At 46.2% G+C, this 25000-nt stretch overlaps 1 protein-coding gene across 2 annotated transcripts in view; it reads right to left on the bottom strand.

Moving 5' to 3' along the window:
- Positions 1–25000, bottom strand: part of LOC143297195 (scavenger receptor cysteine-rich type 1 protein M160-like) — a 71733-nt gene that overhangs the window by 40241 nt on the left and 6492 nt on the right. For both annotated transcript variants that reach the window (XM_076609399.1, XM_076609400.1), the window contains exons 2-5: positions 9102–9407; positions 6480–6809; positions 3020–3325; positions 898–1066 (exon numbers count right to left, since the gene is read on the bottom strand). In XM_076609399.1, the coding sequence (XP_076465514.1) occupies positions 898–1066; positions 3020–3325; positions 6480–6809; positions 9102–9407 (1111 nt within the window). The remainder of the gene's footprint in view (positions 1–897; positions 1067–3019; positions 3326–6479; positions 6810–9101; positions 9408–25000) is intronic.

The following is a 25000-nucleotide window of genomic DNA, read 5'->3' as shown; positions in this document are numbered from 1 at the left end:
GTCAACATTCACCTCTTCAGTATAAGAGCCTTCCTCTTGCAATATTTTGATGATGGTAATTGGGGTGAAACGCTGTTAACGTCGTCTCTTTCGCCGTTCGTATGGAGAGAGTTAAGCACTCCAACCAGTACGGCTGAACCTGCTGACACGGGAAGACTAGGTACTGTGCGCGTTAATTTTCGCGTCATGAGTGACATCATTTGTCCTGCATGTCACATTTTTTTGGCTCACGTGTGTGTTTACAAACAACGAGAGTCTGAGTGATAACATTGTTTTGGTTGTCTCCCTGTGTTTTTATGAGTCCGTAGTAAACTCAACAATTCATTTTCTCTGGAAATATTTATCAACACAAAATTTGGCTTGAAAATATGGGAAAAAATCAGTTCTCTCTACACATTCTAGCAATGTACTTCTGGGACGGGTATAAAAATATAAAGAAGCCCTAAATGTGTCCACAGTCCTGTATCTGGCCTACATTTTAATTTCATATTCACAAAATGTATCACTTTTGTCTGATATACTGACACACTAGGCAGTCATTTTATCATTTTCAGTATAATCGCAACTCCTCAGTCGGCCAACACTGGACAGACAGACGAAAACCACACAACCATTAAAACAGAACAGGCACCACTGAACACCACTGAAGTGACTCAGCAGAAGTGCAGGGTCTCCTCTGGTGTGTGACCTCCTGGCGACCTAACATCGATGGTTCCCTGTGGGCTGCCTACGCTGGAACTGCGACGGACGAACCCGGGTGTGGCCGTGTATGGGGGGAATCTAAATGAGCGGCGTGGGAGTAATGCCACTGAAACGGTGTAGATGATGGGGCAGCAAAAAACAAAAACAAAAAAAAACCACACAACCATTCTGTGTGGTAAAGTAATGACTACATACCTGCCAGGCTTATAACTGTGGTAGGCGAATGCTGTGGAAAAGCCAGCTTCTCTGCAAATCACCGTGGCATCCTGGTCGTCATACTCGTTGGCGCAGATGTATCCGTCGTGACCAAAGTGCTCAACGATGACATAGCCGTGGTCCTGATTCTCCAGCTTGATGCTGTAGGCTGACAACAGAGATCGTCCTGTCTGTAACTTACGTTCACTTCAAACATAGCACTCACACTGACAGATACATGCCTGTGTGCGTGCGTGTGTGTGTGTGTGTGCATGCGCCTGTGTATGTGTATTGTGTATGAAGCTGGAACAGTCGTCACGTTATAGCTAGGGTGTATCTGTTATCTGTTAACTCACTCAGTACGGCCAGTCCTCTCTTCGCCTCTACACAGACCCGTCGGATGTCCAGTGGGTGTCTGAATGACCCAACCTTTAGCTTCCGTCGTCAGAATTGTGGCATTCTTTGTGAACATTCACGTCTTTAGTATAAGAGCCTTCCGCTTGCAATATTTTGATGATGGTAATTGGGGTGAAACGCTGTTAACGTCGTCTCTTTCGCCGTTCGTATGGAAAGAGTTAAACCTATGTTTCTCTTGTTCATTTTCAGGAACTTTCGCTTTTCTTGCAAGCTCACCCAATCCACCAGCCATGTTTGTTTTCTGTCGGACGGATACTGAGGTCGGTTTGGTGAGGAAATGAATAAGAATGTAAAAACAGTCGTATTTTCAGTCGACGGAGGCCATCTTGAGAAGAGGGAGGGGGAAAGAGACGGACATCTCTCCTTGCAGCTCGGTGCTTTACTCTGTCGTATTGTTCACCTCCCCTTCCCTCCCCCATTATCACTTTCATGTGTAGTACGCCTCAATTTTCTATGCTGGTCTTTCGTCTTTCGTGTTTGAGTACGTTTGTGCATGCGCGAGGGTGCAAGTGTACACAAGTGTCAGGAGAGTTCTGTGCACATGCGTATGTTTGTGTGTGTGTGTGGGGGGGGGGGGGGGGGGGGGGGGGGGGGGGGGGGGTACGGGGGTGGAGGATGAAGTATGTGTGTGTGTATGCATGCCTACACTATGGGAGCAACGGAATATTGGAACGTACAGGTGTGCATATATATATCTCTGTATATATGTGTGTGGGGTTGGGAGTGGGGGATATGGGCGTATGTGTGTGTGTGCTTGTACAAGCAAGGGTTCATCTGTATGTGTGTGTGTGTGTGTGTGTGTGTGTGTGTGTGGCATGGAAGCTGCGATACGTAGCCTAGAAATGAGTGTGTAGAGGAGGGGGTAGAGGAGGTGCAGGGTAGTGTGTGTGTGTGTGTGTTGGGGCTCATGTACGTTTATGTGTATTTGACTGTGCTTTTGTATCTGTGAAACTGCATGTTTGGTGCATATCTGTTATGCATATGTGGGTGTATGTGTGAATGTGTGTCTCCATGTTTTACATTTATTTGCTTATTTATCATAATTGTTGTCTTTTTTATTTATTTCTTTTATTATTATTATTATTACTACTTTTTTTTTCAAGGCCTGACTAAGCGCGTTGGGTTACGCTGCTGGTCAGGCATCTGCTTGGCAGATGTGGCGTAGCGTATATGGATTTGTCCGAAGGCAGTGACGCCTCCTTGAGCTACTGAAAACTGAAACTGAGATCACGTTCAAAAACTGTATGGCAAAAGTTTGATTCTGAGTAAAATGGGCAGCAATGTTCTGAGCATATGTATATAAATATATCTTCATATATATTACTTTCGTTTCGTTATTACAAAATGACTTGAAGAAGAAAAGACGAACGTAACACTCAATAAATATCTTAAAAAAACAAAGCAGTTTACGAAGCATAACATTACACATGTATACATCCATCTATACATCTATTCGTACATCCATCCTACGTGCATATATACGCAAAATCCTTCCCCCTTAACACACACACACACACACACACACACGTATACGCACACACACACACACACACACACACAACAAAAACAACAACAACAACAACAACAAGAACAGCAACAACAACAACAACAACACCAAAAAACAACAACAAAAACTACAACAACAATAACAACGCACAACCACACACACACACACACACACACACACACACACAAAACGACTCACCCGAGCTGCCGGCATTGGAGCACACCACCGCAGCGTGCGAACGGGGGTAGCAGCCGTAGCTGTATTCCCTCATGTTGCAGTCCTCAAACCTCGTTTCCGACCCCGTGCACTGGACGCCAGACACCCCGATGATGGCGCTCCAGTACCCGAAGGCATTGGGGTACATCAGCTTGGCGGTGGAGAAGCCCTGCTCCCGGCACACGACATTGGCAGCGTTCTGGTCGAAGCCCGTGGCGCAGACCCGGCGGTAGGAGTGACCCACCTTCACCAGTACCGGCCCCGCGCTGGCGCTCACTCCGAGCTTGACTGGTGCAGGGAGAGGGGAAAGGAGAGAGGCTTGTATTTGTATTTCTTTTTATCACGACAGATTTCTCTGTGTGAAATTAGGGCTGCTCTCCCCAGGGAGAGCACGTCGTTACACTACAGCGCCACCCTTTTTTTTTGTTTGTTTGTTTGTTTTTTTCCTGCGTGCGGTTTTATTTGCTTTTCCTATCGAAGTGGATTTTTCTACAGAATTTTGCCAGGAACAATCCTTTTGTTGCCGTGGGTTCTTTTACGTGCGCTAAGTGCATGCTGCACACAGGACCTCGGTTTATCGTCTCATCCGAATGACTAGCGTCCAGACCACCACTCAAAACCTAGTGGAGGGAGAGCCGTGATTCGAACCAGCGCGCTCAGATTCTCTCGTTTCCTAGGAGGACGCGTTACCTCTAGGCCATCACATCACATTGTATTGTATTGCATTGTATTGCATTGTATTGTATTGTATATAATAGTCAGTCGTGTCCGACGATGATTATCAGAACAGCAGAGGAGGCAGCTGCTGTTCCGACTATCTGGGCAAGAATTTGATTATAGTGGAGAGTGTCTTGCCCAAGTTACATCCCCACTCTCTCGGCCAAGAGGGTTTTAGGGCAGTCGGCGTTGTGGTGGTTCCCAAAGGCCAACCAGCCCACAAGGCGGCAGCACTAAGAGCCAGTGCAATTTCGCCTCCTAGTTTGAGAATCATAGTCATTAACAAAAGACCAAGCTGTAAATGATTTGATTTCCAATTGACTGGAGAAACCATTGATAATACAGCTCACATTTTGCTGTTGGCCCAACTGTAAACTTATGTCAATCTGTGATATAAGCCGAGTGTTGGGCCTATATTGTATTGTATTGTATTGTATTTATTGTATTGTATTACTTTCTTTCTTTTTTTTTTTTTTTTTTTTTTTTTTTGTCACAACAGATTTCTCTGTGAAATTTCGGGCTGCTCTCCCCAGGGAAATTGCGTCGCTACAGAAAGAGCGCCACCCATTTTTTGTTGTTGTATTTTTTTTTTCCTTGCCTGCAGGCTTTATAAGCTTCTGCTTGTTGTGCTCAGTGTGCACTGTTGCACTATTTTGCCCTTGAAACGATGAAATATTTGTTTCAGCCAAGAAACTTGCCGAACACAGATGCCTTCACATGAGCTTGCACATGCACGCAGCTACTCACCTTCTGTTTCTCCTCAAGTTTCAAGTTTTAATTATCCTTTCACTCCTACTGGAATATGGAGGATTACCGCAAAATAATCTTTTCATGCCCAGAACAAACATTTCCAAATACACAACAATGTCACATAAAGCTGAGAAAACACGAATGTCTTTTAACTCCAAAAGTATAGCTAGGCAACATTTGCAAATCTAATCATCTTACTTACAGCTAAAATGACTTTTTTGCCTCCTTTGAGCATATTACAAAAATTAAAAACCGATTTTGGAGACAAATATTTTTTTTAGGAACATATCTATTTCGTAACTGATCATAACTGGCACATTCCATTATAAAATGAAACTCATCCCCAATCACAGACATGTTACAAACCTTACAAAGCTGTAGTCTTTGTGTCTCCCTGTTTCTATTTCCAGCATGGTCTTCACGCATAAATATAAATCTCTTTCTCAAACATGTCCTTAACTCACTCAGTACGGCCAGTCCTCTCTTCTCCTCTACACAGACCCCTCGGATGTCCAGTGGGTGTCTCAATGACCCAACCTTTAGCTTCCGTCGTCAGAATTGTGGTATCTTTGTCAATATTTACCTCTTCAGTATAAGAGCCTTCCGCTTGCAATATTTTGATGGTGGTATTTGGGGTGAAACGCTGTTAACGTCGTCTCTTTCGCCGCAATGTTCGTTCATGGGTTCGAGTCCAGCAAGGGACCGGGATTTTTACTTCTCTTCCCCATACACAAGACCTTGAGTGGTGGTCTAAGTGCTTGTCCTTCAAACTGAACAACAAACCGAGGTCCCATCTGCAGCATGCACTTTGTGCATGTAAAAGAATCAAAGGTAGCAAGGGGGATTTCCCTGGCAAAATTCTGTGGAAATATCCACTTTAACTGTTTAACAAGTGCACCTGCAGAAAGACAAAGAAACCAGGTGGCGCTGTACTGTGGTGACACGCTCCTCCCGGTGAACTCTGTTGTCAGAAAAAAAAGCAACACAACACATGGACACACATACATCTCCCCGCACGTTTCCCAATGACACACATCACACACATACATCTCCCTCTACGTTTCCCTATGACACACATCACACACAAAAGCAACACAATACATGGACACACATACATCTCCCCGCACGTTTCCCTATGACACACATCACACACATGCATCTCCCTCTACGTTTCCCTATGACACACATCACACACATACATCTCCCCGCACGTTTCCCTATGACACACATCGCACACATACATCTCCCTCTACGTTTCCCTATGACACACATCACACACAAAAGCAACACAATACATGGACACACATACATCTCCCCGCACGTTTCCCTATGACACACATCACACACATGCATCTCCCTCTACGGTTCCCAATGACACACATCACACACATGCATCTCCCTCTACGTTTCCCTATGACACACATCACACACAAAAGCAACACAATACATGGACACACATACATCTCCCTCTACGTTTCCCTATGACACACATCACACATTCTGACAAAAAGCTCACAGGTCGGCCAGCAGGTCTCAGCAACATGTTCGTGGCCTTGCCAGCGGGCAGCCACCCCTCCCTCCGAACCCACACCCATATGATAGTCAGTCGTGTCCGACCATGACCATCAGAACAGCAGAGGAGGCAACTGCTGTTCCGACTATTTGGGCTAGAATTTGATTATAGTGGAGACTGTCTTGCCCAAGTTACATGCCCACTCTCTCGGCCAATAGGGTTTTGGGACAGTCGGCGTTGGGATGGTTCCCAAAGGCCAGCTAGCCCACGATCTCACAAACACACCTTTACCTTGTCCTCTCATTTATCACTATTCTCAACTCACCGAAAGAGAAGTGCACAGCCCCAGCCTCCTTCTCTTTCACACCATCCTGCACACGTGCACAAACATAACGCCGTCGCCCCCCCCCCCCCCCCCCCCTCCCTCGTAACCCCCCACTCCCCCCAAAACAGAAAACTCACCAGGAGGGTCGCACACCACCCCGGCATCCTTGGTGTGATTCTGGCACTGCTGAGGACTCACTGCCCAGCCCGAATTGGGGCAGGTGAGGAGGCTGCCCGAGTCAATTTTGGGGCGACACTGCACGCCGCTGAGGTAGACGGGGCCCGACCCACTGCCGAAGTATGACCCGGTGCGAGCCACGCCCGTCATGTAGCCCAGTTGTCGGCACAGCTGGTCAGCGTCCTCGTTGGTCCAGTCCACGTCACACACCGTGCCGTTCATACCGTTGTACTGGATCTGAACCCGACCCTCAGATTCGTTGGACCCACCCACCAGACTCAACACAGGGGCTGCACACAAGGTACTGGTGTACATGACAGATCTCAGTCCACAGCAAACCTCTCAACTGCATGACCTTAGCTTTAACTGTGTCATCCCCAGCATGAACTCCATTTCCACTCCCGGGAGGCGCCAACCACGGCACATCAACAGAAAAAGCGGGTGGCAGGGGCCGACCCACAAGTTAGCACCTAGCACTCAGTAGCCCTCCAAGCAGCTCGGTGTTTAGGAGACTGCCGAAATGGGCCAGGGCTGACGGCCAGGTCCCGACATACATCCACCTGCTTTTCAACAGTGGCGTGAACATGAGGACCAGCCAGCTGGCAAGGGGGGGGAGAGGGGGGGGTGAAGGGAGGGACACAGAACACATGGAAAAGTGTGGGGCCTGGAACAGACTTTTGACAGGGAGACGGTGGTGAAACAGGGTATCTACTGCATCAGATCAAAGATCTGGACCACAGGAGGGTCCAATGTCCTGGTACAGCTGGAGAGGCAAGGATCGGAAGATATAGAAAAACACGGTGCTGTAAGGACAGACAGGAAGATGTTCTATCCTCTCACCATTCCGCCACTTAGTCACAGAGTGGGCAATGAATTTCGCTGGGAAGACAAAGTTCTCTCCAGACACAGCGAGACAGGGACTGACAATCGCCTCATTTTGATGGGAGGGGCGTGTCTGGCTAGCGGAAATTTCTCAAGCCATAGAAAATGTCCTCCTGCTTAATGCACCTGTGAAATCAAGAGCAGATCGCAAGGATAAACGCGAAACTGGCCTACTCTGGGCCTGTTCTTGCACACTCTGAAAGAAACGATTTGGATACCAAAACCGGCTCCTTTAAAGACAATAGGACATGTTGCCAGAAACACAGCTCTCAAATAATAGGTATCCATAGACTCCTGCTCTTTAGCAAGTGAAAATGAAAGAGAAGCAATGAAAGCAAGTGAAAAAAAAGAGGATAGATGACCGACAGGGGCATCTGTTCATTATCCGACGAAGCGCCGTCTGCATGCTTGACTCCCCTTGCTCAGCACAAGAGAAATGGCGAGAAGACACAAGAGTGGGAATGTGTAGCACATGGAAGGCATGTCCAAAGGGACACCTTCTGTCGCTCCTGTGCACAAAACTGCTGTTGTACACAACCAGTTCGTCATTGCCGTAGCTAGGATCGAACCCCACGTACCTCGACAAAAAGAACAGACAAGCAGTAAGGGGTGCACCCTCAAGGGAGCTTGCGGTGCGGGACATGTGCAGTGAGTGATGAAATACATATAAACCCTCCCGTTTACAGGGAGCCCAGCCAGGCAAGGGAGGCAATCACCGCATGGGCCTCGGAAGCTCTTGATTTCCCAATCAAGGAAAGTAACCGCATTGAGACTCTGGCTTGAGCGGTATTTCCCCCTGTGCACTCCCACTTCTTTTCGAAATTCCGTTATGAAGTTTGTCAACGCTGAATGCCAGCTACTCTCCACAGCAGCTGGAGTGAAGGAAGAACAGGTCACCTGCAGTCAGGTGGAACAGGGAGAGTAGCTGGAGTGAAGGAAGAACAAGGTCACCTGCAGTCAGGTGGAACAGGGAGAGTAGCTGGAGTGAAGGAAGAACAGGTCACCTGCAGTCAGGTGGAACAGGGAGAGTAGCTGGAGTGAAGGAAGAACAAGGTCACCTGCAGTCAGGTGGAACAGGGAGAGTAGCTGGAGTGAAGGAAGAACAGGTCACCTGCAGTCAGGTGGAACAGGGAGAGTAGCTGGAGTGAAGGAAGAACAAGGTCACCTGCAGTCGGGTGGAACAGGGAGAGTAGCTGGAGTGAAGGAAGAACAGGTCACCTGCAGTCAGGTGGAACAGGGAGAGTAGCTGGAGTGAAGGAAGAACAGGTCACCTGCAGTCAGGTGGAACAGGGAGAGTAGCTGGAGTGAAGGAAGAACAGGTCACCTGCAGTCAGGTGGAACAGACCACGATCGCCGAGTGTCTGGCCTCCCGTGATCCTTCACACAGCACAGCGCTTTGTACGAGACAGGAAAAGTGCTGGTCAGGCATCTGCTTAGCAGATGTGGTGTAGCGTGTATGGATTTGTCCGACGCAGTAACACTTCTTTGAGAAACTGAACCGAACTGGCTCGTATCAAGATGTGACAATGCGTCAGAACAACAGCTAATGATCCCACTGTCTTTCCCGTTGGCAATTCCCTTAACCTCTCCCATCCCCTTTCCTTCTGTTGCCCACGGCTCTCCATCTGTCCACACACACACACACACACACACACGCCCGCGCGCACGCACGCACGCGCGCGCACACCAAACTTTCCTACCTGAAACAGTATAACAGAGCACGGCGGCCGTTTCATTGCAGTCAGCAGACACAGTGGTGTTGAGGGTACATTGCCCCATGCCCTGGGCACCTGACGGACACAGGACCTCCTGCAGCCACATTTTCTGGGTGGGATTCACCTGGTTCACCTGCATGCCGAAGGTCACCCCGCCCTCGAAACCTTTCTGACGACACAGAGTGTCGGCCGCTGTGTCGTTCCAGCCGCCCTTGCACACGCCGCCTGTTAACCCGTTTTGGGTCACCCTCACCTCCCCATGGAAGCCGTTCTGGATGCTCCACTGCCAGCCTGCCACACACAGCACACGCTGTCACTGCTTTCATTCATTTCTTCTCCTTCTTTTTCTCTGCTCTTCAGGTGAGTATGGAAAAGGCGAGTTCGAGAATAAATAGGGAAACGATCATCTGCAACGTAAAATGGCGAGTTAAAAGATAAGCAGAGAAAAGATCCTGTGGAATATAAGGACAACAACTTTAAAAAAAAAAAAAGAAAAAAAAAAGGCGGACATTTCAACTCCAAGTCTTCTTCAGTATGACAGTGAAACGAAATAGATGACAAAAAATACATTGTCAGGTCACAGCTATCAATATACTAAATATATTCTAAATATATTTCTGTTTAATAATTACGATGTAATAATTAATTGCAATGTTTTTAAAAGCGAATATGTGAAATGCTTTTATTTGAGAACATATGTTTATTGCTCTTGTTTAATCAAGTTATCCGCGAGCGTGTGTGTGTGTGGGGGGGGGGGGGGTGCGGGTGTGTGCTGATTATCTGGTTGTGGTTTTCCGCAATTCATCTTTATTCTTATCTTATCTATTATAATCAATGTGCAGTATAGTAGGCTATGTTTATAATTATATTCAAATAATGTTTCTTAATTCTTTCTGTTTTTACATTAAGAATACTAGTTATTACCTGCAGTGTGTGGATATATGTATGAAACGATGTATGTGATATTTTTTTTTTTACATTTGTATCTTCGTAATATTTGTAGGGGCTTTTGTTGGCTTTTACAGTTATGGTCCCCATGTTGTTTACTTGTCTATGTTGTGATAATGCACCTGACCAAATTTCTCCAGTTGGAGATAATAAAGTTATTCTTATCTTATCTTATCTTATCTTATCTTACTAAGACACAACTACTTAAATCATGGTCATCTACAACTTAAAAGCAATAGAGTATATAGTAGTTTAAAATGATTATCTGATTAACTTCAATAATGTAGCATAAGAATTTGAACGGATTTTTTCTCACTTTTCAAAAATCATTCTTCAAGCTTCGCCAGGCGGATTCCTCAGGAATTACAGACTGCATGAAAATACAGTTTGGGCAGTTCAAACAAGTGTCAGACATGCAAGCTTACGCTTAGGTACTGCCAATCACTCATGGCACTTTCAGACAAAACATTACATTTAACCTCAGAAAATGGTTTACTTTTTTTTTTTATACTTTGTTAAACAACTTCGTTAATTTTCCAAACAACAAAGTAATCAGATTCTAATAAAATCTTGTGATAAAACTCTCACACACGGAAACAAAACACTGCTGTATTGTAAAGCAAGCTACACCCGTTCAAAAGTTTGACTGAAATTTTAACAGGAACTGCAGAGTCCACATCAAAGCTTCATCGTCCAGATATCAATTTCTTCATAGCCAGATTACTACTATTACCTGAAATCCCAAACAAATCTAAATTAAAATGGAGATTCCCCACCCCTCTAAAAAGAAAAAAAATCTAACTTGCCGTGTTTTCCAATTTCAAATGAAAGAAAAAAACGTTGATACTCATAGTCCATTCATACCAGCCGCCGTGGCGAAGTGGTTAGCGTCGCGGACTGACGGCTGGGAATCCCAGCGGAGGTGGGTTTTTCGGCCCGTGGCCGGCTCCTACCCAGAGTTGAGTGTGCTGTGGGCTTAAATGGGGAGACTGGGACCACAAAGTCGAGCGTCATCCACTTTAAGGATGCGTCTTTGGGTGTGTTGCTCTAATTACCTGACCAACACTGCAAGTGTCTGTATCTCTCAGGCCTGGTTAACTCTGGGATATCACTATGACAGGAAGCGTAGAGTACAGCCTTATCACGCATCTATCTATATGTTTGTTTGTATGTATGTATGTAAAGGCCTACTCCAGCTGTCTGACATGTCACCAACATGCTCAAACGTTTTCGTGGATGGTTCATGGAATTCAAGATGTAAAGACGCACGCACGCGCGTGCACACACACACACACACACTCACAAACACATACCATGCACACGCGCACGCACACACACAATCACACACACACATACCAGGCACACGCACGCGCGCGCACGCACGTCAACACACACACACACACACACACACACAGAGGTCAACATTGTTTCAGTTTAATAGCCTTCAGATCATCTAGGTCACCGCGTCATATTTAGAGGTGGATGTGTTTTCTGGACGCGATAAAAAATACTTGCGAACTAAATGGAACGGATTTTTTTTTTCTCCCCGATGATGAAAATATGCTGCTTTTTTTGTTTGCTTGCTTTTTTTCTTCTTCTTCTTTTTTTTTTTTACATCATAATCATTATCATCATCGTTGTCATATTATTATTATTACTATTATTATCATCATTATTAATATTATCATTTTTCATGTTGTCTTCTTGTGTAGTTTCCTTCCACTTTTATCCGCCACCCCCACCTCTCCGTCTAACTCTCTTTTCATATCTATCTTGATGTCAGTGTATGTAAGTAGACTCTCGCGGGGGATGGGGGGGGGGGGGAGGGGAACGCCATTGTTATATATAGTGATCATTTTCAGAAGTGTGTGTAAGAAAGAACCCAGGAGAGGAGGGTGGGGGAGGAGGGGGGGTGAACGGTGTGTGAGTGCACGCCTAGTCTTTATTCATTTTTGTGTAGTAACCTGCTCCTCCCTTCAAAACAAACCCTTCAGCAAGACCGTCACTCCGCGCGCGGTAGAGAGCCGAGATCAAGAGGGCGGGGGTGGTGGATATGTGAGGGGGGAGGGGCAGGGGGAAGGGGGGAAGGGTGTAGGGGGAAGGGGGGGAGGGGCAGGGGGAAGGGGGGGAAGGGTGTAGGGGGAAGGGGCAGGGGAGGGAGGGGAAGGGGAAGGGGAAGGCAGGAGGGGGAAGGGGGGGAGGGGGAAGGGGGGAAGGGGAAGGGGGGGAAGGGGGAAGGGGGGGGGGGAAGGGAAGGGGAGGGGGAAGGGGAAGGGTGGGAGGGGGGGGCAGGGAGGGGGAAGGTGGGAAGGGGGAGCGCAGGGGAAGGGGGTAAGGCGTAGGGGAAGGGGGGGAGGGGCAGGGGGAAGGGGGGAGGGCGGAGAGGGCGAGGGGAAGGGGCAGGGGAGGAGGGGGAGGGGGGAAGGGAGGGGGAAGGGGGGAGGGAGGGGAAGGGGGGAGGGGCAGGGGAAGGGGGAGGGGCAGGGGGAAGGAGGGGGAAGGGAAGGGGGGAGGGGGGAAGGGGAGGGGGAAGGGGGGGGAAGGGGTAGGGGGAAGGGGGGGAGGGGCAGGGGGAAGGGGGGGAAGGGGTAGGGGAAGGGGGAGGGCAGGGGGAAGGGCGGGGAAGGGTGTAGGGGGAAGGGGCAGGGGAAGGGGGGGAGGGCGTAGGGGGAAGGGGCAGGGGGAAGGGGGGGAAGGGCGTAGGGGAAGGGGCAGGGGGAAGGGGGGGGAAGGGCGTAGGGGGAAGGGGCAGGGGGAAGGGGGAGGGAAGGGCGTAGGGGGAAGGGGCAGGGGGAAGGGGGAGGGGCAGGGGGAAGGGCGTAGGGGGAAGGGGGGGAGGGGCAGGGGGAAGGGGGGGAAGGGCGTAGGGGGAAGGGGGGGAGGGGCAGGTGAAGGGGGGGGAGGGCGTAGGGGGAAGGGGGGGAGGGGCAGGGGGAAGGGGGGGAAGGGCGTAGGGGCGTCGGGTATACAACCTACTGACTTTGAACCTTGCTCGTCATCAATGTCCCCCCAATCCCCCGCCCCCAACCCCCCACCCCCACCCGTCTTCTTTTCAACAAACCGTGACATTGCGGCTTGACATCGCCGGTTAACGCAGCCTTCTGTGTAATCAAACTCCATGTATTAAACTGGCTGAAGTCATACTGCAGTTGGCATTCAAACGTTTCTGGCTGCTTTCCAAACCCCCAAAGAGAAGATATCATGCATGAACATGTCTATGCTTCCTCAGGTTCTCCCCCCCCCCCCCGCCCCTCCTCCACCGAGACCCCTTCCTCACACACACACACACACACACACCCTAGTTGCTAGCAATCTCTCTTTTTCTCGGTCTCCAGTGCGAGCGCACTAACACCTATCCACCTCCACCCTATGGCACTGACAACAAAACACGACACTGCACGTAGTACTGTGCATTTCTACACCCTGGCTGTAATAAAATGTTCCAACAATCTGCCATGTCGCTAACCAAGCAAAGACCCCCCAACGCCAGTTGTGACACAGCTAAAATTAATGCTCAGCCACCCTTGTGACTATCAAGTGTAACAGACAGCTGACGTCGAGATAGAAATTCAAAAGTTATTTCGAATTTCAAAGTTTTTAATGAAGACTGATCAAATCTATCTGATAACTAATTTATCATTGTTCTGTTTTGTTGCCCTATGATCTTCACCGCTTCATTGTAATTACTCCCACGCCCATTCATTGCAATTCCTCCGTACACAGTTACACCAGTCTCAGCGCCGGCAGTCCACAGCAAGGAAATTATCAATGTTATGTCGCCGGGGAGAGGGGGGGGTGGGGGTCACATATTTGAGGAGACCCTTCACTACATCCGAGTCAGTTTGGCGGTGTTCAGTAGTGCCTGTTCTGATTCACCATACACAGGACACCGCCCACTACCCCCATACCGACAGCAATAATGGCAATCGGGCAGAGCCAAACTGGGTGAGCGTCCCCTCCAGAAAGGAGACCGCTGTCACGTCCCTTCCATTACAAGCCCAATGAATCTGCCGACGATGGGTTCAATGGCCGTGTGGTTAAACCAAGTGGTTGAAACGATGGACTTTCAATCTGAGAGTCCCGGGTTCGGATCTCGGTAACGGCACCTGGTGGGTAAAGGGTGGAGATACTTCCAATCTCGCAGGTCAACATATGTTTGTGCCTGAATCCCCTTCATGTATATACGCAAGCAGAAAATCAAATACACACGTTGAAGATCCTGCAATCCATGTCAGCGTTCGGCTGGTTATGGAATAAAGAACATACCCAGCATGCATACCCCAGAAAACGGAGTATGGCTGCCTACATGGCGGGGGAAAAACGGTCATACACGTAAAAGCCCACTCGTGTACATATGAGTGAACGTGGGAGTTGCAGCCCACGAAAAAGGAAGAAGAAGAATCTGCCGACACAGAGACACTGACAAGAACTCACTCCAAGCATGGAAGTGGGGTGATCGAAGCTGACGTCACCATGAGAGGAGGGCATGAAAGGCTACAATATCTGAGAGAGTCTGTTTTCGATGTTGATGATGAATGAGAATGAAGAAGATGATGCTGCTGCTGCTGCTATATTTTAGGTCTGGAACTACGTGAAAACGCTATATTCTAAGCTTTCTTACGTAATACATGCCGGTGTCATCCAGGCCCGAGAGATACAGACACATGCAGCAGCCTACTGGTCGGGGAATATTTTGAGCAGCCCTCCCCAAAAAGTATCCTTGAAGTGGGTGATCCTTGACTGAGGTGTTCAAGCCTTCCCACTGAGCCCAAAGCACACTCAACTTCGGCTAGGAGCCGGCCACGGCCGAAACGCCCACTTCTACTTGGGCTCGAACCGCGTCCCCCAAGTCGTTGGTCAGCGACACTAACCACTTAACCTGGTGAAAAAATGGTGACTGCTGGACCTTTTAAAACGAAGTTTAAAATGTTAAAAGGTGGTGTAAAACACAGGTACGTTAAAATTAAGATAAAACCACGATGTTTCGAATCTTGACAAAGAGTGGTTTTATCTTCATTTTAATGTACCTGTGTTTTACACCACCTTTTTATTACTTCGCCTGGATTTGATAACATCAATGGAGGAACGTTCATATTAACTCTTCCATAAATAAAATCATGTCGGTTACTGTACTCAAACCAACCACAAATGACCATTACTAAGACTAAACCATGACTGAGCCAAACGAATTAATGGGAACAGATTCAAAACAGCAACAAGATGAAAGCAAACAACTCCACTACTGACGACGACAACAAAAAAAAAACAACAACGGTGATATAATGATATGACCAGACACACGTGTGGTGCCTGCTATACCCAGCAAAGGAACTGCAGGCCAAAATAAAGGAGAAGAAGAAAGAACAGCATACATTGTTTGTGACGGGTCATATTTCGAATGGCATCATTTTGATACTGTGACCTCAACATTTGACACCGCTTCAAAAGGTTGATAATATTTCTGAAGTGTGTTGATCACAGAGAGAGAGAGAGAGAGAGAGAGGTGGGAGGGAGAGGGAAAAGGGGGACAAGACAAGACAAGACAAGACAAAATCTTTATTAACGAGGGTAATAGATAAGCAAGTAACATGCTTTTTTACATCCAGCCCTCGCCCTAAAGAGGGAATAAAGCTAATAAAGCGAAAATGAGCACAAAATCAAAACACAATCAAAATATACCATTATTTCACCATTCAAAGCCATTCCACAAAAGGAAGAAGAACAGAAGAAAAGAAGAAAAAAAATCATGAAACACACACACACACACACACACACACACACACACACACACACACACACACACACACACACACACACACACACACACAAACGCACACAAATGCATCCACTCAAGAGAGAGTGAGAGGGAACCCACAAATTGTCGAAAGCAATGTTGGATTTCAGGTGACGTCAATTTTTGTGAAGGTCGAGGGAGCTGCTCAGTGACCGCTTGAAAGATCCAAAACGCAAAATAAATACTTTTATATCGTCGCAAGTCCCCCCCCCAAAAAAAAAAAAAAACAAACAACAACAAAAAACAAAAAACAAAAACAAAAAACAAAAAAACAACAACAACAACAACAAAAACAAAAAAAAAACTCCGCATGTGTGTTTTGACCGCGAAAAAAAAAAATCATCTGTATCCTGTGTGTACAAACCTTTCCAGATCAGGGATGGGCTGCATGAGCGAACTTAGCTTAGTTAAGTTTGCTTCTCTTCTGGTTAAGAATGTTCCGAACTTCACGGTAAATTACATTCACTGAGGAACATTCCTAACCCTAAGCAAACTAAGATCACCTCACGCCACCCGGCCCCGGACTGGGTTTCCTTTTCGTGTTTGGTATTTAGTTGGTTCATTCAAGCAGAAATGGAAAGTGACAACAAGAACAAATGTCATACGCTGTACACTTGTATGGGTCATCACGGCCTGGTTACACCACCCCTGCACAGCGCACTGTTTACCAGCCCTGCACACCTGCATTGCATAAACCCACCAGGTTAGCTGCAACTATCTCATGAGCTAATCTGTGGAAAATGCAAACATTCCATCTAACATTGACGCATGCAGCTGGGCAAAATTCCAGCCGATACAACGAGGCGGTGAGGTGACAGGAGGGCTTTGTGACGACGTAACGACGGCACATCACGCCGGATGGAAAATCTTGCTGTGGGCGTCTTCAAGCAACTGTATACAGCTGGGTCATCGTAGTGTCAGCAAGCCGATACGAATCATGCATGCATACACGTACCTGTCACGCAGTTACACTGACACGCAAACGGATGATGTTATACAGAACGCCAAACGAACTGGAACGAACCAGGGAGAGGGGAAGGGGTCTGGGGGGGCGGGGGGGGGGGGGGGGGGGGGGGGGGGGGGGGGAGTGGGGGGAGGGAGGGTCGTCAAAGCAATAAACATTTTTTTTCTTTTACTTTTTTTTTTTTTTTCACTTCTCTCACCTATCTGCGTTGTATAACTTGGGATGATTTACATGTTAACAGCGCGGCGCTGGCATTTGACCTGACCCCCTCCAAGAAGATTCATACGTTGACTGAAACAGGATGTCTGAAAAGAAAGCCATGTGGAATATGACCCGATGCCCCATTTACATTCTGAACCATACCAAAACCCGCAGACAATGAAGAGCGTTTTGAAAGACCATGCCACCCTGTGCCCTAGTGATCTCGATCCCTGCCGCTGGCCATGAATGCCATGATTTTCATGTAGGTAAGAGAGCGAAGAGGTATTCGCGTCTTCGCAAGAACACAAAATGCACGCACATATCCGCTTGTGCTGCCCTGTTGAGATACGACACCTCTTCCACTCACTTCTCTCTCCTAACTTCGCTATAATGACTGTCTCTCGCTGTCTTTCTCACCCCATCCCGCACACAACAACACGCACACAAACCCATGCATTGGAGGTTGTTTCACTTGTTAAACTGAAAACTTTCCTTCCACGAAATCCATAAGTACATTCCTTTTTGATTGTACATCTGTTTATTTCAATTATCCATCTCATACTCCACCCGCCGTTTGTTCAAAGATCACCACACTTATCATGCGACTCCCCTATCCTCTCCTACCTTTCGTTTATCTATTTTTGAAGAACAACATTCAAATGTGAAAAGTAAAACTCTAACTAGATGTCTACAATCACATCAAGTAAAATAGAATTCTCTACTTTCTTGTCATTCATGACCATAATATTATAGATTTTTTTTTCTTTTTCAGTGTGTGTGTGCGTGTGGTGTGTGTGCGCGCGCACATGCGTGTATACCTATATATGTATCCGTGAGAGAGAGAGAGAGAGAGAGAGAGAGAGGCGGGGTGAGGGTGGGGTGGGCAGGAGCTGTCGTTCAAGAATCCAAATTTTACTGGCTTCCAAAGTATTTGCCAACTGCGGGTAAACGTTAACTTTTTTTGTTCAACTGTTGTAGTATGCTTTGTTGACTCTACCATCTCCATCAAGAGGACGAACTGTCTTCGATTCATCGATCTGTCCTGCCGACCTGTCTTGCTGTCACTGCACACAGCTTGACCACTGCTGCCTCTCACCATTCCATGCCACGAAGGACGAGTGGAGATGAGACCTCTCGGCTCTTTCTCTCCTGGTCAACTTGTTCACAGGTAGGGGGTCAGGATCAATACGACGAGCACCGTGCCTTCTCTTAACACGCTGATCAAAAGCCAATCAGATTGCGCCACGTCAGGGTTTGTCCTCAGTTCCCGTGATCCTCTCTGCTGGAGAGGCGCCATTCTCCCTAATGCCAGACGTGTACACACCTGGGGAATTAGGGTCGTCTGCTGGCATGCACCCGTGCCCCAGTAGTAATGTTTCGTCGTCTGCATCTGATCCGTTCTGGTTTCCACCGAACTTACAGCGGATCCGATCGTAACTATTTCAGCAACATTTTTACAAGCAAAACCACGGATTGCGTGCGTGCGGGGATCTGTAGTCAGTGTGCGCGAAAACGTGCTTAACCTATAAAGAAAAAACATTAAAAAAACAAAACTTTCCATCATTTTCATCAAATGGAATATATCAATTAGACAGCGTGGATATCAACACCAAACGAGTATATATTATTCCCAGTTTCACTGTTTTAGTTATGATAACTGCTGTGAATGGATTTTTGAAGAGTATTTGTTGAAAAACAGACATAAAAAAACAACAACAAATAACAAAACAAAACAAAAAACACGAAAATGTGTATACATGTGTTTAGTGCACATTCATCTCTGTGAGTTTCACAAATAGTAAAGAGAGGTAAAACCATTACACAAGGTACACAACTTAAGTCAGTGATGCTTACGCCACCGATTCAGCCAGCACACAGGTAAATAAAAGGTACATTGGAACAAACCCAGACACTTCCTCAATAAGGAAGCGCCGGGGTCTGTCCTTATACCGATCATCTGACCTGTGCACACAGCAGCAAAGACAGAAGAAATGTGCAAACAGGAGAGAGTGAATGGAGAGAGTTACCACTCTTTACTATTTGTTAATCATTTCATCTCCTGGTCTCATTAATGATGTATCGTTAAAGATGTATCGCAAAAACAAAAAACAAAAACAAAAAAAAATTAACTGTAAGCTTGACTCGACCTTCGTACAACGCTTAAAGGTGCTTAAAATAAAGGCTGAAAAAAGGGTTGTTGTCTTCACCCAGATCCATCGATAAAATGAGTTCATATGCGTATTTGCTTACAGTGAGCATGCAGGTAAAAGAGACGCCATATACAACATGCACGTTATAAGAGAGGGTGATGAAAGAGAGAAGAACAGAGAGAGGGAGGGTGTGAAGGAACAAGAGAGAGAGAGAGGGAGGGAGGGTGTGAAGGAACAAGAGAGAGAGGGAGGGTGTGAAGGAACAAGAGAGAGAGAGAGAGAGAGAGAGGGTGTGAAGGAACAAGAGAGAGAGAGAGGGAGGGTGTGAAGGAACAAGAGAGAGAGGGAGGGAGGGTGTGAAGGAACAAGAGAGAGAGAGAGAGAGGGAGGGTGTGAAGGAACAAGAGAGAGAGAGAGAGAGGGAGGGTGTGAAGGAACAAGAGAGAGAGAGAGAGAGAGGGTGTGAAGGAACAAGAGAGAGAGAGAGAGGGTGTGAAGGAACAAGAGAGAGAGAGAGAGGGTGTGAAGGAACAAGAGAGAGAGAGAGGGAGGGAGGGTGTGAAGGAACAAGAGAGAGAGAGAGAGGGAGGGTGTGAAGGAACAAGAGAGAGAGAGGGGGGAGGGTGTGAAGGAACAAGAGAGAGAGAGAGGGAGGGTGTGAAGGAACAAGAGAGAGAGAGAGAGAGAGGGAGGGAGGGTGTGAAGGAACAAGAGAGAGAGAGAGAGAGAGGGAGGGTGTGAAGGAACAAGAGAGAGAGAGAGGGAGGGTGTGAAGGAACAAGAGAGAGAGAGAGGGAGGGTGTGAAGGAACAAGAGAGAGAGAGGGAGGGTGTGAAGGAACAAGAGAGGGAGGGAGGGTGTGAAGGAACAAAAGAGAGAGAGAGAGAGGGAGGGTGTGAAGGAACAAGAGAGGGAGGGAGGGTGTGAAGGAACAAAAGAGAGAGAGAGAGAGGGAGGGTGTGAAGGAACAAGAGAGAGAGAGAGAGAGGGAGGGTGTGAAGGAACAAGAGAGAGAGAGAGAGAGGGTGTGAAGGAACAAAAGAGAGAGAGGGAGGGATGGTGTGACGGAACAAGAGAGAGAGAGAGGGAGGGTGTGAAGGAACAAGAGAGAGAGAGAGGGGGAGGGTGTGAAGGAACAAGAGAGAGAGAGAGGGGGGGAGGGTGTGAAGGAACAAGAGAGGGAGAGAGAGAGGGAGGGAGGGTGTGAAGGAACAAGAGAGAGAGAGAGAGTGGGAGGGTGTGAAGGAACAAGAGAGAGAGAGAGAGTGGGAGGGTGTGAAGGAACAAGAGAGAGAGAGAGTGGGAGGGTGTGAAGGAACAAGAGAGAGAGGGGGGGAGGGTGTGAAGGAACAAGAGAGAGAGAGAGGGGGGAGGGTGTGAAGGAACAAGAGAGAGAGAGAGAGAGGGAGGGTGTGAAGGAACAAGAGAGAGTGGGAGGGTGTGAAGGAACAAGAGAGAGGGAGAGAGAGGGAGGGTGTGAAGGAACAAGAGAGAGAGGGAGGGTGTGAAGGAACAAGAGAGAGAGAGAGAGGGAGGGAAAGGGGGGGGGGGCACACTAATCTGTCTCATTCATCAACTCTGCCTTGTCCCACTTTCCATACTGATCAATACGATACGACATTACAACCTCTCTCTCTCACTCTCTTCATCTTACGTTGCATTCCGCATCCAATTTGTCATCGTTGACAGTTATCGCCCTTTCAGGCACCGTGTGGTCGCCTCTTGACTACAGGGGGCCGCGAATGCTCAGCGGTAAGGGATGATCAGTGTGTGTGTGTGTGTGTGCGCGCGCGCGAGCATATGGGTGTGCGCGTGTGTCTGTGTGTCTGTGTCTTGTGTAATAAGTCTTATTATACTGGGATAAAGTTATCCGAGTACCGATTAATATCAACACTTGATGAGAACACCTTTTGGGGGATTGAAAAAACCCAAAAAAACTAACGAAGGTGCTTCAGTTTTAAAACCCCATCTGTTTGAAACTCACTGCCATTCACACACACACACACACACACACACACACACACACACACACACACACAGCCATTTCAAGGCTCTCTTTTTATTGCAAAATTGCAAATACATTACAACGTTATCTGATCAGCTGCAAAAAGACTAAACATAGAGGAGCATTATGTCGGTTGCGAATAAGTGCACATGAACTTGAAACTGATCGAGGACGTCAATACAACTTAACTTGGAAAGACCGGTTATGTAAAGCATGTGGAGTTATAGAGGATGAACTGCATTTTCTGGACAAGTGTAGTGCGTACTCTGACTTGAGATCTCGCCTACTTGTGACAGTTAATTCCCAGTCTTGGAATCACTGGCCAGATGGCACTGGCAACACAGTGATCCAAACGCCGAGTTCTATGTTGCCACTACGTTATTTCCAACCAGAACTGCCAAAACATATATCAGTGCTTTAAGTTCGCAATCCATAACTATGTCTTGTGGGAATATCCTGCATGTGCTCACAACATATTGCTTTTACTTTTTGTTTGTTTGTTGTGTTTAGTTGTTTTTTGTGTGTGTGTGTGTGTGTGTGTGTGTGTGTGTGTGTGTGTGTGTGTGTGTGTGTGTGTGTGTCCATAATTCCTCTGATGGGTTTTACGACAATTAAATGAGTTCTGAGTTCACACACACACACACACACACGTGCACGCACACACGCGTGCACGCGCGCACACACACACACACACACACACACTTGCTATTCTTAACAGGCTACGTACACGTATTCAAAATCTCTCCCCCCCCCCCACCCGCCCCCCGCCCCCCACTCCCTCAAACACACACTGGTGATCTACCTTTCTACACAAAGTCACGCACACTCTTGTTCTTTTCAGAGACGGTGTACAAAGACAGCGATAGACAAGCACACGCGCTGACACATATTCACCAGGAGAGATATCACGAGAGACACAGACAGACAGACAGACAGACAGACATAGAGGGATATTCTTGACTTTGTTTGCAATCGTGAATATCTTTCCTCCTTTTCTAAACTACAAACACAACGCAGTGTTTGTGCCTGGACGACATGGTTGTATGTATATTGCTCTGACACCGCTTTTTATATGTAAAAAAAATAATTAAAAAAAAAAATTATATATATATATAAAAAAAAAAATTTTTTTGTATATATATATATACAGAGAACGAAGCCGTCCCCCGGGTATTATTCACTTGTTTCTGGCTGCCTTCCAAACGCGGTGAAAAGAAGTGATTGTATTACGTCAATGACTGAGCGGTTGCATCCTTACCGCCCCTCACTCCTACTCCTTCACCTTTTTTGACTCACTTGTGTAAACAAAGTGAGTCTATGTTTTAACCCGGTGTTCGGTTGTCTGTGTGTGTGTGTGTGTGTGTGTGTGTCCGTGTGTCTGTGTGTCCGTGGTAAACTTTAACATTGACATTTTCTCTGCAAATACTTTGTCAGTTGACACCAAATTAGGCATAAAAATAGGAAAAATTCAGTTCTTTCCAGTCATCTTGTTTAAAACAATATTGCACCTCTGGGATGGGCACACAAAAAAATTAAAAAAAGAAGCCTAATTATATGCAAACTGCATTTACTGTTATATTTATATTTCTTGTATTCTCTAAACTTGGCACTTTTATCTCATATTCTGACACAACAACAAGAGCAGTCATTAATATTATTTTTTGTTCAAACGGGAACTTATTTTGCTAAGCATGGAATTTTTATTTATTTTGCAAACGTTCTGGTGCAGATAGTAAAAAAAAAGGGAAATTACTCTGTAATTAATGCAAGGGGACTTAATTTATCACAAGTGAGACTTGAAGGCCTTGCCTCTCTTGTTGTTTTTTTTGTTTTTTGTTTTTTTTTGCACGATCTCACCCACACTCCTGCTTCCTCTACACATTTACATATGGGGTGCTCGATCAAATCACATGGAGGCTATCAGCAACGTCCCTCAGTCACTTCAATATTTACACACACACACACAATTCTGTCCTACATGACCAGGTACATGTTAGGGTTTTGTTATTTCATTTTGAAATGTTGGGGCCGGGAGGTTTGGAGGGGTGGGAGGGGGGGCCGGGGGGGTTGGGGGAATAGAGGAGCGGGGTGGCAAGGTACAGGATCTTGTCATTCCCTTTTTTTTTTCTTCATCAGAGCTCATGGTAATGAACATGGCATTATCACCCAGTCAGGAAGCATGCCAAACGAATGACAGAGACAGATAGACAAATACAAGTACATGATGAGAGAGAGAGTTACGGACAATTTATTCAAAAAAGGCCACGACCCCTTTTGAGGGGAATGAAGTTTTAGAAAGTAAATTGACAAAAATCATAGTAAATAGTTTGATGAGAGAGAGAGAGAGAGAGAGAGAGAGAGAGAGAGAGACATTTGGGGGTTTGGGTGGGACGGGGTGCGGGGGAGGTGGGGGGGGGGGAGAACAAAATCATACCATACAGTTTGATCAAGACAGGCAGGCAGGCAAACACAGACACACACACACACACACACAGAGACAGGGAGAGCGACAAAGAAAGACTGAGAGAGAAATACGTACAATTTATTCAAGAAAGGCCACTGCCCCTTTTGCACGGGTATGGTCAGCATAGAGGAATAGCAAATTGTTTGATCTGAGAGAATGAACAAACGAATGTTTTATTCTTTTCTGATTCACTTGTGTAAACAAAGTGTCTATATTTTAATCCGGTGTTCGGTTGTCTCTCTCTCTCTGTGTTTCTGTGGTAAACTTTAACATTGTAAGAAGGCAAAAATGACTGCAAGATTCTTCAAAGACAAAAAAACCTAACATTTTAACATTGTAATTTCTCTGCAAATACTTTGTCAGTTGGCACCAAATTTGGCATAAAAATATAGAAAATTCAGTTCTTTCCAGTCATCTTGTTTAAAATAATATTGTACCTCTGGGATGGGCACACACACACAAAAAAAATAAATAAATAAAAAGAAGAAGTCAAATTATATGCAAAATGAATTTACCGTTATGTTTATCATTTTTTATTCACTAAACTTGGCACTTTGATCTGATATTCCGACACAGCATCGATAGCAGTCATTTTCATAATTTTTTGTTCAAACAGTAACTTCTTTTGCTAGGCATAGGTTTTATATTTCTGGTGCATCTCTTTGGTGCAGCTAGTAAAAAAAAGGGAAATTAATCTGTAATTAATGCTAAGGGGTTTAATTTGTTTAAAACTGATCTTTCTCATCTTAAACATTACATTTTGAAGTTATATTCAATACATAAAAAGCTTGTGTGTTTTACTCTCAGTGTACAGGGCTTTGACTATGTTCATTCGCCCAAGTGGTCTTTTTCGGAAAATACTAAAATCAATACTACGAGTGAACTTTATAGATCTATTGGCTGAGCCCTGAAGGTCATGGGCAAAAATCAATTGCGTACACTTATTTATAAATATTCAAAGCGCGTGCTCATATTCCTCGCGAACGCGAAGGACATCATTTCGTTTCAAGTAGTTGACCTGCCCGTTCAATCTAATATTCAATCGACAATACACGATAACATGTGATGGATAGTTGGAGAAGGAGACCGTTAAATATTGAGTCATAGAAAGATTTGTGAACGCCTCATCACTTACTGGATTATGCCCCAAAATGCCATAAAAATATCCACAAGATCAGTCGGAATCGCCAATTCTGTTTCAGTTAAAAAATAATAAACCATGAGAGTTAGTACCCCTGATGAAACGTAAAAATTTCCAGTCTTGACTTTTCTCAAAATTTAGTCCTTTTCACTTCATATGACGTTTAGAAGTACTTGTACTTGGCTCTACATGTTATTAGTTTAACAAAATACTCAAT

The sequence above is a fragment of the Babylonia areolata genome, chromosome 22, assembly GCF_041734735.1.
Source record: "Babylonia areolata isolate BAREFJ2019XMU chromosome 22, ASM4173473v1, whole genome shotgun sequence".
Taxonomy (NCBI): domain Eukaryota; kingdom Metazoa; phylum Mollusca; class Gastropoda; order Neogastropoda; family Buccinidae; genus Babylonia; species Babylonia areolata.
This window is presented reverse-complemented; position numbering and strand designations above follow the sequence as displayed.